At 36.2% G+C, this 13952-nt stretch overlaps 1 protein-coding gene across 1 annotated transcript; it reads right to left on the reverse strand.

Moving 5' to 3' along the window:
- Nucleotides 1-668: 668 nt before the first annotated feature.
- LOC140238002 (centrosomal protein of 70 kDa-like) lies at nt 669-13891 on the reverse strand. Its single transcript, XM_072317931.1, has 10 exons — nt 13848-13891; nt 9324-9429; nt 8877-8962; nt 7656-7739; nt 7094-7199; nt 6526-6687; nt 3868-4051; nt 2853-2967; nt 1791-1870; nt 669-913 (listed from the first exon to the last, which is right to left on the reverse strand). Exons 2-10 carry the CDS (start codon nt 9387-9389, stop codon nt 849-851), a joined length of 948 nt encoding a protein of 315 aa, XP_072174032.1. The 5' UTR covers nt 9390-9429; nt 13848-13891; the 3' UTR covers nt 669-848.
- Nucleotides 13892-13952: the final 61 nt, after the last annotated feature.

Consider the following 13952-nt stretch of genomic DNA (forward strand, 5'->3'; position numbering starts at 1 on the left):
CAGAGTCCTGCACATCTGAAACTGGACAAGGACCAGGGACCCGTTTCATAAAACTTGTCATCAGTGACAACTGCCACATATCCATGACAAAGTTGCTCTTAGCCAATCAGATGCAAGGATTTCAGTAGCTTGTCACATCTATGACAACTTGTCACTGATGACAAGTTTTATGAAACAGGCCCCAGGTACTTGACGCTGAATCGTATTAGCTTGCTGCAGACAGAGAAACACTTGCCACTTCAGGAGATTTTTTTTTTTTTTTCTGCAATCGCAATGTGGAGACATCTTTCTACATCTTCAGTTTGGCTTATCCGCTATCTGATGTGCTTTTGGAAGACACTGGTGCTCAGTCACATAATTCTCCTAAATATTTTCAAGATGGGGTAAGTATCCCTAAACTTCAAGTAATGCTTACAAACAAGCTGAACATTAAAGATTTCACATACAATTTAGTTGTAGAGTAGAACCTGTGTACATTGACCACCCATGGGAAATGAAACTGGCCGCTTTAGACAGGTGACCTCTAGAAACATGTTCCTTACATCCTTGATGATGAGACTCAATGCATTAATGTTGTTCGAGACTTAACATATTGTGCGTTATATGATTTATCAAAAATGTTTAATGAGAAAGGGCTATCATTTGAGCCCAGATTTGCTCATTAGTTTCATCTGGGGGATTTTTCATACACAATTTGATTGCTCATTTAGATGGTCAATCCTTAAACTGACAACATGTTTAAGAATTTTCATGTGCTCATTTTTTGCTCGAATTTGCAACTTGTTAAAAAGACATATCTGAAGTGAGTACAAGTCCAATTGGCTTCTGTGATGGCCTCCCCAGTGTTGTTACCATGGATGCAGCAGCTTGAGTGCCCTCACAGCTGGTACAACCTTCCCCAAAGAGTCGACTCCTTTTGGTGGAGAGAAAAGATGAGCAAAGATTGAGTATGCTTGGCAATGGAATATGATAGACTTGACAGATTACATGCACCACCTTACTTAGATTACAAAAATATCCTCCTGATGTTGTTTTTGCAGGCTGTCCTAAAAGCTAGCTCTTCACACGATGGATGAACTGTTGACTGAGAAAATGAAGTACAGCATAATGTGTTCTGCAGAGAAGCTGTAGATACCAATACTGCAGCAGAAGCAATGCGATTCTAGTGTGTGCATATGGAAATGATATGACAGTGTCAAAATGTGAATCAAATGATATATCAGTCCCAATGGACTTATGACTGTCTTTGATTTGGACCTACATGTATATGTAATGGAATGTCACTGTAGGGAGTTTACCAAAGTTTGATGTCATAGCAATTCATCAGTAGTCACCATGTAAACTGGCCTCACCTGGCCCGAATACCAATGGTATCTGTGAACATTTTTTTGCTAACCATGCTCACACCTGGTTTAGATCAACGCTATAGCACTGCGACATAAACACTTTGGTATTCTATGTTGCAGCATCAGATAAATAACATCTCCCCCAAATAGCATAACTTACCACATCATCCTTTTCATTTCATCAAACTTCTTTTGTCTAATCATAGGATACATTTTATCATAATCGTACAGCCCACGTTTATCACATTTAAAAAAAAAAAAAATACATTCTGAACTACTTGAGCAATATGTTTTAACTATAAGACTTACGGTAGACTTTAACATGAGAGGCAGAATCCATTGAGAAATGGAATTACACACAGCAAGATTTATAGGCTATTGTTTCATGGCTGAACCAGTGGTTGTCCTCTGGATAGCCCAGCCCTGTCATTGATATTCACTGACCTAAAATCTCCATGAGGTCTTTGGCAATGTCTTCGAAGACAGGGAAGAACTTGTGGTACTGGTCCAAACGCAGTATGAGCCTGAGAAAGATGAGGATAAAATAATTGATTACTTAAGTCATGTTGGCTTTGTGGTTTTAACAGCAGAATACTTGCTTCAAGGATCCCAACAAATATGAGCAGTCTTTAGGGGACGATAACTGACAGTATCAAATACAATGTACTTCAAATGATTTTATAACAAAGGATAAATTAAAACCTTATGAGATGAACATTACATTACATTTGGTTCAGTAGCATTTTTGTCTATTAATTTTCAATATTGGTACCATTTACACAATTTTGTACCACAGGAAAATGGATGCTCCTGACTTTGTTTTTATGGAGTCCTTCCTGCATAATTAACATTCCATTTTAATTTAAAAAAATGCAGTTTTAGTTGTTGAATTCCTGAAAACAAAACTCACCAAGGTTGCGATGTATCAAAACAAAAGGTTTGCTGGTGAATATATACATGAAAAATGAGTTTGCTCATTTGATTTTCATTAAATTGATTTCATGATATCAATGACAGCTCAAGACATTCTTATCCAAATATCATTACCTCCCTCGGCATACAAAATGGAGGCCTTGGCCTTTTCTTTCTTTCTTTCTTTCTTTTTCTATGCTAGATCTTTCTTTTGATGGATCTTTCATTTGATGCCACAAGCCCATTTGGTCTGACAAGCTATGTGAATCTGCATCGAAGTGTGCCTTCTTCCTTCCCATCTAGATATGTAGCAATTCATCGCAATTAGAAATCACCCAAAACCCCTCATTCTGTGATGCTGAAAAGATGGTTTGCTAATACATTCATATTTTGGGATATATTTGGATATATTTTGGATATATACCAGTTTGTTTTGAATGCAATTCAGTACTTGGAATTCCATTTGAATCCAATATATTTTTTATGTCAAGCAAGCCTTAGCCATGTTTTAAAGTTGATATGAATAATCTTTGTTCACATGGATGCAAACTTGAGCATGATAGCAAACCAGTTAACCAATCAGTGAGTGGTTACCTTTCTAGATTCTCTGTCTGCAGCAAGTGGCTCAGCAGCCGCGTAGATGTGTCAGAGTGGAGATCACACAGATGACCCAAGGCCACTACCACACGGGTGGCAGGTACGTCAGCTTCTGCAGAAGTAGAGGGACACATAATGTGCAAAAATATTGAAATGAGACATGAAACATCAATGATAATGCATCAACATGCATCACACAATTAGGGCCATGTGAAAAACAAGCAACAAAAGCAATGCTTGCAGAATTATGTCCAGCTATGAAGTCTCAGTTTACAAACCTTGTACAACTCACTGAATTTTCATAATTTCAGGATATAGTCAGGAAATTGATGTCTTAGAGAATGGCATAGTACCCGATCCAGCATTCTATGTAATTTTGCAATGGCAGAGGCCACAAAATAAGCTGTGCAAAAATCAATACCAATGCAAATGACGAGGTTAAATACTCCTTTTAATTTGCTTAATTCTCTTCATACTGGCAGTCATATAAATAAGCAAGCAATATGCCACCCCAGTTGTAGACATGACTTTCTTCCATACAACCTCTTTGCTTACTACTCTCAGGTTTATTTGGGCTGACATCTGTGGAAATATTGAATGAAAAACAAATTCTATTGTCTTAGAGGGGTTGCCATTACAAATGTATGGTGATTTCTGTAAATTATCTTTCAATTCTAATATATATGTACTAAATCAGAGGTATTCTGCTCAGATCTAAAGCATTAATGAAAGCATAGTACCAGGTAAACATGATGAATACTGTTATGTCAATGTTGTATTATTCAACTTTCCAGCATCTGCAATTTTGGAGGTTTGGTTCTGTGTTGAACCAATGGTCACATCATAGAACATGTTCAACACTTATATTTAGTAACCTCTACTTACTAAAGTAAAGTTTCCTCACGTTAACTCAACTTTACTGCACATGATGTCAAACATATTCTATCAAAGTGGAGTTAAGAGAACTAAAGTCTGCACACTGGTCACCATTCAAGGAGGCTTTGAGGTGTACCTAGGCCAAGTAAACTCTTCAGTGTGTGAAGAATATTGTTGAGTTCTTCTAATCGATGGTAGACCTCGGTCATCTTGGCATAGGATCCCTGTTTAGTGGGGACATCAAACAGCCGCTGGAAGTGGGCTACTACCTGTTCCGCCTCAAACATGTCCTTCTTCTTCTGCCTCTCAGTCCTCACATCCTGCACAACCACATTGATCAGTTCATTGTCAATTAATTGCAAAATATTATGCACTCAAGACATACCAGGTGTTCAGCATGAGTCTTGTTACAATCCCTGAGGCAAATCTGATAAAAATTAATTGAAAAAAAAATTTAAAGCAGAATGCTTGCATAACATGACCCCTTTCAGAAACATTGCTATCTTCTAAGTAAGGTAAGATTGAATGAATTAAAACAAAACTGACAACAGCATGGTCATTATTTGTAATTGAACATAATATAAGGCTTTCTTTTAATCCAAATATACATGATTGGTCAGATCATCACCACTGACAGACATAGTTAGAAATAAACAATGTTTCCAAGACCATATGTACACGTTCTGATATTGGAAAAAAAATAATGTGCTTTAGATATTTTCTTTTGGCAAGTGCTGTATTGTCCCTATTTTTGTCACGCACATTTTGTTTTATTGCTGCACTTCTGACAAATCACATCCAACTGTTCTTATTTAACTGTCATTTGTAAAAAATTCTGTAAAATTGTCACATTTGTCTGAAGCAATTAAAAAAGTTTTTGCTATCACTGAATCAGGCTCATTAAGAAAAATGGACTTACCGTTACTATGTTTCTATCACCTCTCTGATATTAAAACCATTATGATTATATATAGTAAAAGATACTACCCCGCAGAATTCATTTACAGGGTTACTTTACAAAAAGAACTTAATGTCTCCTACAAACTTCTGTGAATATTTCCTCTGCTAATACCTAGTTTGTGTTGTGCATGTTTTTCTAATTGGCATTAGGTTCATTTACATTTTGTCACATTATAGAAATTATTACTAACACTTATTCAATAACTTTGTTAAAATTCTGTACTGCAAAAATACAAAACAAACAAACTGAGTAGGCACATACTCACTCTAAAAAACAAGGAAAAGTAGAATTTACGCGGTGCGTAATATATGTCCTCGCCGGAAGTAGCATTTTGTAGCAAAATGTACAATACAGGTCACAAATCAAGGTCAAAGGTCAAAGAAATCAAAGGTCAAAATTCTGTGTAGAAGTTTTGAAGCCCTCACCTAGTGCCATCACATAAAGCAAACGGAATCGAAATCGGGTTAGAAATGGCGAAGGAGTAGCATTTTGTAGCAAAATGTACAATACAGGTCAAAAATCAAGGTCAAAGGTCAAAGAAGTCAAAGGTCAAAATTCTGTGAAGAAGTTTTGAAGCCCTTACCTATTGCCATCACATAAAGCAAACAGAATCAAAATCGGGTTAGAAATGGTGAAGGAGTAGCATTTTGTAGCCAATGTACAATATAGGTCAAAAATCAAGGTCAAAGGTCAAAGAAGTCAAAGGTCAAAATTCTATGTAAAAGTTTTGAAGCGCTCACCTAGTGCCATCACATAAAGCAAACAGAATCGAAATCGGGTTAGAAATGGCGAAGGAGTAGCATTTTGTGGCAAAATGTACAATACAGGTCAAAAATCAAGGTCAAAGGTCAAAGAAGTCAAAGGTCAAAATTCTGTGAAGAAGTTTTGAAGCCCTTACCTATTGCCATCACATAAAGCAAACAGAATCAAAATCAGGTTAGAAATGGTGAAGGAGTAGCATTTTGTAGCCAATGTACAATATAGGTCAAAAATCAAGGTCAAAGGTCAAAGAAGTCAAAGGTCAAAATTCTATGTAAAAGTTTTGAAGCGCTCACCTAGTGCCATCACATAAAGCAAACAGAATTGAAATCGGGTTAGAAATGGCGAAGGAGTAGCATTTTGTGGCAAAATGTACAATACAGGTCAAAAAATCAAGGTCAAAGGTCAAAGAAGTCAAAGGTCAAAATTCTATGTAGAAGTTTTGAAGCCCTCACCTAGTGCCATCACATAAAGCAAACAGAATCGAAATCGGGTTATAAATGGCGAAGGAGTAGCATTTTGTAGCAAAATGTACAATACAGGTCAAAAAATCATGGTCAAAGGTCAAAGAAGTCAAAGGTCAAAATTCTGTGTAGAAGTTTTGAAGCTCTCAACTAGTGCCATCACATAAAGCAAACGGAATCGAAATTGGGTTAGAAATGGCGAAGGAGTAGCATTTTGTAGCAAAATGTACAATATAGGTCAAAGGTCAAGGTCAAAGGTCACAACTGAAATTCTGTGTAGAAGTTTCAAAGCTCCCACATAGTGCTATCATATAAAGCAAACAGAATCAAAATTGGCTCATAAATGACAGAGAAGTAGCAAATTGAAGATTTTGATCACACACGGACGGACGGACACACGGACGGACGGACACACGGACACACACACGTACGGAGCCCGTTTCATAGTCCCCTGCTCGAACTCGTTCGGCGGGGACAAATAAACATTAGAAAAAAGGAGATAAGCTTTATTTGAGTCAGGCTTAACAACGAAAGAAAACTTATCCTTCTCCACTTATGTACATTGACCTACTCAACCAGATATCACATCTGAGCTCATGTTTGAACTCACCCTGTGCTGGTCCTGTAATATGTCAGCCCAATGGTGTATTGTAGGCACAACGTGGCGGTAAGATTGTTCACACCATGCTTCATGTTTGTGATGGGATTCATTTATCACAGGCAAGCCTTGCTGAGACCCTGCTTGGACTGCTGAACACACATCTTCTGCAAACTGCAATGATGCAAATGTAAAGTAGACACATCAGATACATAATCTTCAGAAGATAGAGAACAAGCAAAATATAATCTGAAGAAATTCAATATTTAGTCATATTCATTTCAGGTCCTTAAGCTATACCGCAACTGGACACTCACTTCAATTTGTAAAGGAAATAAAAATAACACATACTGACAGACTGAATAGCATAAGTTAGAATAAGAACTGTATCTCATTACTGTAGACAAACATTCTTCTCTTGGTTACCATATAAGAAATAAGTGCGTATTGAGCAGTTTACATACATTACGTTTAAATTTCATTGAAGTTCACATACACTATCCGGCATCCATGCACTTCCAATCAACACGCATACAATTCATACAGATGGACAAAGTTTTGTACTCCTCTGGGCTGTTACCTGCTGCATCTTTGCACACTCCTTCTGATACTTTTCAGCCTCTTTTTTCCAGCGCCTTGGAGTTTGAGTTGAGCGATCATGAAAGACACTTGGTGCACTTTTATGTCTGGAGAGATACAAATAATCATTTTCCAGTACTACTAGGAACATCACGACATTTGTGACTTTGCCTCTTCAACTGTGCGCATTCTGTCCTTGGTCAGTAAGAATGTTAATCAAGAAAGTACTGAAGATCACTCATCTGTACAATTCAAACATAATTCAGAAGACAACAACAAAAGCCACATAAAATTGTGCATTACACCATGCTGAGTTGTATTTCCATGTTCATGCTTTACTTCTGTACTTTTGCATTATCTACCTTCAGTATAACCTCTTGCCTACATGTACATCAACTTAGTTTGTTTGTTTGTTTGTTTGTTTGTTTGTTTTGGGGGTATATGCTGCAGTAGCATTAGGATGACTACTATACTAAATACAAGTGAATTTTTCATTTAACAGTTATTTCATGAAATAAACTCCCTACAGTACTCAACAAAATATTCAGTTAATTATCTCTCACCTGGCCTGCATCTCTCTGAGTAGGATCCTCGCTTCCTGGGCATGCCACATGACCTCTTCAAGCATGAGAGCAAGGTCTTTACTTCTGTGGAGGCACATTGTAGATATTGACACTGACATTGTGTTTATTCTTATTTGATGTATGGACCTGTTTGGCCTGTGTCTTGCCTTAAAGGTACTGTTTACCATTTGGAGCAGTGATTCAAAAATGTTCGAGTTATCACATTTGATGTATATGTATAGGACAGTTTTATCACAAAACACCCTACAACAACAACAACAACAACAAAACGCAATAAAGCCTGAAACATAAGGAGATATAACTATTTTTCTCAATAAACCATAACTGTAGACAATTTATTCTAGAAACAATTCTACTATAACTATTGTTCACATTTTGTATATCCAACAATACTGATTAACATTTTTTCATTTGTTGTTTCTATCCCTAACACATATTTTAGAATTATTTTGAAGCAGTAAACCATGGTTTTAGTTTCATCTGCAAATGGTAAATAATTGCCTTTAATATCATAAACTTACAGCCTGGGCTTTCATCGATTACCACGTTATAAGTTATAATGGAAAAAAAAAAAGTTTAAAAAATGCACTACCCAAAAAACTAACAGAAAATTGCGAAGTGGAACAACATATCCATTTCAATGTAATTTTTCTTGCTTGCCCCTTACACAGGGAAATGTAAAAGATAATAATAAATTTAATAATAATAATAATAATAATAATAATAAAAATAATAATAATAACAATAATAATAATAATAATAATAATAATAATAATAACAATAATAATATTATTAATAATGACAACAATAATAATGATGATAATGATAATAATAATCATCATCATCATCATCATCATCATCATCATCATCATCTCACTGAATACACTTGGGACAATTGACAAACATCAAAAAATCTATAAAAAAAAAGAAAGCTCTATACAATTCAATGTTCGCAACTCTGTATATGAATGTATGGCATGATGGAAAGACACTGTCTTACACCTAACATACTGAATACTGCATGATTAGATACCTCACATGTAAACAATTTTTTGCCACAATCATGTGACACTTTTCCATCTACCATAGAGGCAAACTTTTCTGAAATACTTGACTGTTTTGGCAGACCTGATACAACACTGGTTTGATTTAACAAAGTTTAATAGTAAGGTATCTATATGGCACTTGGAAACTCACTACCTTGATATTGGGGCTTCTCCTCTGAGACTGACTAGTCCTTTCAGCACAGACTTATTCAGCGCTGCCAATGACCTGTAAACCTCCCCCTAGAAAAACAAAAACAAAAAACAACAACAACAACAACAAAATCACCAATTTGCCAAAGACATGAGAAAATGTTGTGCACATCGTATCCAAACATATCACATGTTACATATATGTTCAACACATCAAAAATATCCAACAAAGGGAAAATAGATGTAAAATCTATGACCTGGATTAGGAAATATTGGTAATAGCAAAGTCTCTATCTTTCTTTTTATATGTTCACTAATACTATTTAAAACACACACACACATACAACACCAACTTAAAATTCATTTCTCCATGGGCAAAACATGTCTGTCAATCCTGGTAAATAACTACAAAACAAGAGATGTGATTAACAGTTTACATCTACATGCTTACCTCATTCCCAAGTGTCTGTGTTCTCTCCTTTTGAAGTCTCTTTGAATATCTGTTTGATTCAGCCATGACAACCTTTTTCTTGCGCAGCTTGAAAAGATGTTTATTCCTAGGGCATAATTATTTAAAGACTTCCAAAAATGAGTTTAGTAGGCAAAACATGATGTACAATGTAGTTCAATAAATATAAATACATATGTAGTGAAAATACCACAACAGTAAACATTTCCAATTTAACACAATATTCATAATGTCAAATGCATGTTTTCATGCAAACAACTGTACTACAACCGCATCAGCAACCCCAACATGTTGGTGTCAGGTTCGCAGGGCAACCATACTGCTTTTGATGTACCAGGGTATCTCCTGATATGGCTTAGTATCGGCGGGTTCAGAGACCAAAATAGATATAGGATTTGTACTAAAATTTGTAGCCACACTTAGATAAGATACTTACAACTATTAACAGAGGAATTGATTTCCAATATAATCTACTATTAAGAGCCCAGTGAAGGATTTTGTCTGAGCTTTAAGTGCGCACTTTGTATCGTCGAATAGCTTACATAGCGCATGCGCTAAGTGTCCAGATGTCGATCATGCATTTAAGTGCATTCTGTGGACTGTCTGAGTGTACAGATAAAACGTAGCACACATTATTTTACATGTATACATACGTATGGAAAAAAAATTCAAGCTGAGAACTGATATGAATATTCATGAGCTGATGTTCTACAGGCATAACCTATTAGAATGAATGATATTCAATTTTCCTTTTTTTTTTTTTTTTTTTTCGTTCAAACACGTGTCAAATCACCAATTTGGAATAAATGAATGATGCACTGAACGAAAATTAAGAGAGAATAAACTTGTATGTTTCATGCAAGTCCTGTGTTCTGGCAATGGTTCAGACTTATCTAAATTATTTAATTCATGAGAAAAAAAAAATGCAAATGTAGAATTTTTTTTTCAAAGGCATAAGGAAGGAATCCGCTCCAGAATTTTATCAATTTCATAAAAGAAAAAGAAATCTTGCAGAACAGTGCAACAAATTACCAAAATCGGATAAGAAATAAGACATGAAATTTTGAAATTTCAAAAACTTTTGGAAAACGCTTCTTGACCAGTCGTGAATATTCAAATCAGCATGTTGATGCTCTCATATTTAATTAATTTCATATACAAAAATGACAAAAATCTCATATTTCAGCTGTTTAAATATAAAATACTGAGCTAAAATTATTAAAAAAAAATCATGGTGTAATATTAACTTTAGTGTTTTCTATACTAATATTTTGGTTGAGGAATCAATTAGATCTAATACTGTATTAGCTAGAAATACGTGTACATGTATATATACATACTTTTTAATCTGAATTTCATATACTCTACATTAAAAAAAAAAAAATGTGAGGGCATGCCATTCATCAACTCCCTCCCAAGAACTGATAAAGAAATTCTCAAAAGTTTTGAAACGTCAAAATGTCATATCTTCCCTATTTCATGATCCATTTTCTATCATTTTCATTCAACCTTTGTAGGCTTTTACATTTAGTCACCTGCATCAGCATGTACAGAGATTTTGTTTTTCTTTTATGTCTTTGCAGATACCATCACACTCTCTGAGCTTGCGCTACGCAAAAAATCTCCCAACAGAACAGCATATTTCTGAATTTTCAGGGCTTTTTCAGCCATTCTCATTCTTAACACCGGAGTCAATTCATACGCACTTTGAAAAAAATTACGCTGATTCTGCATTTTTGACAGCAAACTTCGGGATTTTGTGGATTGATTTTTGGAGGTGACGAGAAGGGACTTTCCTGTTGTGAACAACAGTACTGATGTGATATGTGTGTGTTGTGATAATAGAATTTGCTGGCTTGTGATTATAAGTGTCCAGATTCTGAAAGGTGGTAGAAAACTGGTTGTTTTACTTGAGTATTCAAATCAAATTATTGCTGTTGGGTCCCTACGTTTTGGGCACTTGTGTACTTTCGCACCTGTTTGTCAGTTGACCTCCAAACATGCACAAACTCACTGTTAATATGCAACAGCCTCAAATATTTGCATCTGGGTAAGAATTAAGTCCAGTAGAAATGGAATTTTCACCATTTTGACAATTTTACACTTCTTGGAATATGTCGATCACAGCTACTTGCTCTGTGATAACTGCGTTGCAGGGTGAAACAATATAAAGGGAAAGGCTAGGAAAAGGGGGGAAAGGAAATGAAAGAAAAGATATCAAAAAGATAAACCTGGAAAAATTAAACAAAAGGTTTACAAAATAGAGAGTACACTGAAAGATAATGGAAGGAAAGAAAGAAGAGAAACTTGCATTATATTATAAAGGAAAGTAAGGGAGAGATGGATATCCTGTTTGAAAAGAAAAGAGGAAAGCGATGGAAATAAAAAAAAATATAGATTGAAAATAAGGCACTAGGTAGAGTAATAGAACGAGAGTTGAATAAAAAACTAGATGAAAGCAAAGACAAATAAGAAGGAATGAAAGAATTATACAGGTTGAAAAGGAAATAAAGAAACGGGTTCATTAAAACAACATAAGATAAAGAATGAGGATAGACATTCTTAGACAGGAAAGACCCTTTTAGTTGGAGGGAAAACAAGCCACGAAGGAAATAAAGAACAATCAGGCAGAAAGTACGGTTAAATAGGAAATTGAGAAAGTTGGACAAGAGGAAAACCACAAAGAAAAGATTGATAGGAAGGAAAGGAAGATTAGGAATAGATTTTACCTGAAAATGAAAGAAGAAAAGGTAGAAAAGAAAGAGAAAGATATAAGTGGCAGTACAACCTCTTGCACATGCTCAACCGCTACGCTTTGAAGCCACAATCACTAACACAAAACTTGGCCAAGGAAAGGGAAAAACAAATTTTAGCTTCTCAACGACACCATAGAAAAAGCCGCTGTGCTGTGTCGCTACATTTATGATTTAGACTAAGTGTTATACACACAGCCCTGTCTCTGTGTACACAAGTGTCGCTGTGCTGGCGCAAGGGGACACCGTGCGAAGCGCGGCGTCTGGTCGGGCTACAGTCAGACCTAACTTGGGGTGCTCCGTAACAAAGTTATACTGTGGGAGCCCTTCGGGCTGGTCGCACTTAATTCAGACCAAATGATTGCACCTTACGGCATGCACTGAACATATTTGTACTTAACTATACACAGCCCTGTCGCTGTACACAAGTGTAAGTCGCGACAGGGCTGTACGGTGTGGACACTCCGTAATCTCTGTATTCCGGGGCGCCGACGCGATTTTGAATTTACTGCACCATATTTGTTACTAAGACTACATAAGGTGAAAACTTTATCTATTTAGCTACCGTTTTCAGCTATTGATATTGATATACTCATTTTATAACTTACCAAAAATTGCACCTTTTTTAATCCTGTACGCCGCAGAAATCGTAGAAATTGCAGAAATGATTCGAAATGTCGGCGCAGCACTGGGCAAAGAGGGCGCTGTCGACTTCGCGGGCGTACAAACTGTAGCGGCGCAATTTGCATCGTTCAAAGCTGGGAAAGGTTTATTTTGAATGGCCCCGCGATGATCACAGCATTCCGGGTTAAGATTGGACTTTTTGCTCAGTGTATGTTGCGTGAGGGCTCACTATGGACTGAAATACCATGCTCATAGTCCAAGTCTCAATTCACGTGAGTGATTCGTAAAATTTGTGAAAAGAATGTAGAAATTTTCAATAGTTTTGTTGTTGTGTGGCCGTGTTCGAGGGGTTTAGTAGATATGTGTATGGGGTTCCGTAGATATGTGTATCACACACCGTCAGACCCCGTGCTAGCTTAGCGCACGGGGTCTGGTCGGGCTAATTTGTACTGTGCTTGTGTACAGTCCAGCTACAGTAGCCTACAGTACAGAGCAGCAATTTCAAGATTTTCCAATGATTTGGAAATACTAAAAAAAAAAAAAATAAAAAGTGTTAAAACTTAACTTCTATTCCACTTTGGAGACTCAATTACAAGTATTTTAGGTTACTGAATTTGTGAGTTTGTGCATGTTTTTGGAGATCATTTGACGAGGAGGTACAAAAAGTGCAGTAGCGACATAGCGCCTTCTCGTTTCACACACACATTAAATTAATAAGCAATAGATCTAGGCCTAGCCCTAGATAGAGGCAGGGTCTAGATCTAGACTATAATAAGTTAACGCACTATATACTAGAGTCTAGATTCTATCAGGATCACATCGTTTATTACCTGAATTCGCATTGAGTCATCATTCAAATTGCAGACTGATAATAAATCTAGATCCAGGTCTGTATGCGTAGCTCGAAATCAAACGTGGTGGTGGTTTACAATGAACAGATATTTAATTTTATAACAAACATAAATATCAATATATGGGACTGAAGTAATTACAAGTATAAGACAATATTCATCTTATGTCATGTCAATGTCAATGACAGGTGTTAATTCTACTACACCGTATATTCACGGCGATGTAGGTCGTTGAAATAAACATGTTATCAAAATACTCCTAATATCTATAAGCTTACCTAAAGGACAATAGAACTAGTTGGGATTAATGTGGACGACGCGACAGCTACGCAAGATCCTTTTTCGCTTTTAAATTTTGCCAATTGCGACAAACCAAGAGAGGG

The sequence above is a fragment of the Diadema setosum genome, chromosome 14 (genome assembly GCF_964275005.1).
Source record: "Diadema setosum chromosome 14, eeDiaSeto1, whole genome shotgun sequence".
NCBI classification, from domain to species: Eukaryota; Metazoa; Echinodermata; class Echinoidea; order Diadematoida; family Diadematidae; genus Diadema; species Diadema setosum.

What these genes read in the sequence shown, in the direction of transcription:
- LOC140238002 (XM_072317931.1), bottom strand. Translation starts at nt 9,389, where the DNA reads ATGGCTGAATCAAACAGATATTCAAAGAGACTTCAAAAGGAGAGAACA. An exon ending in AGTGTGCAAAGATGCAGCAG is followed by an intron (nt 6,688 to 7,093) that starts GTAACAGCCCAG and finishes GCATCATTGCAG; the next exon opens with TTTGCAGAAGATGTGTGTTC. An exon ending in CAGACAGAGAATCTAGAAAG is followed by an intron (nt 1,871 to 2,852) that starts GTAACCACTCAC and finishes CATCTTTCTCAG; the next exon opens with GCTCATACTGCGTTTGGACC.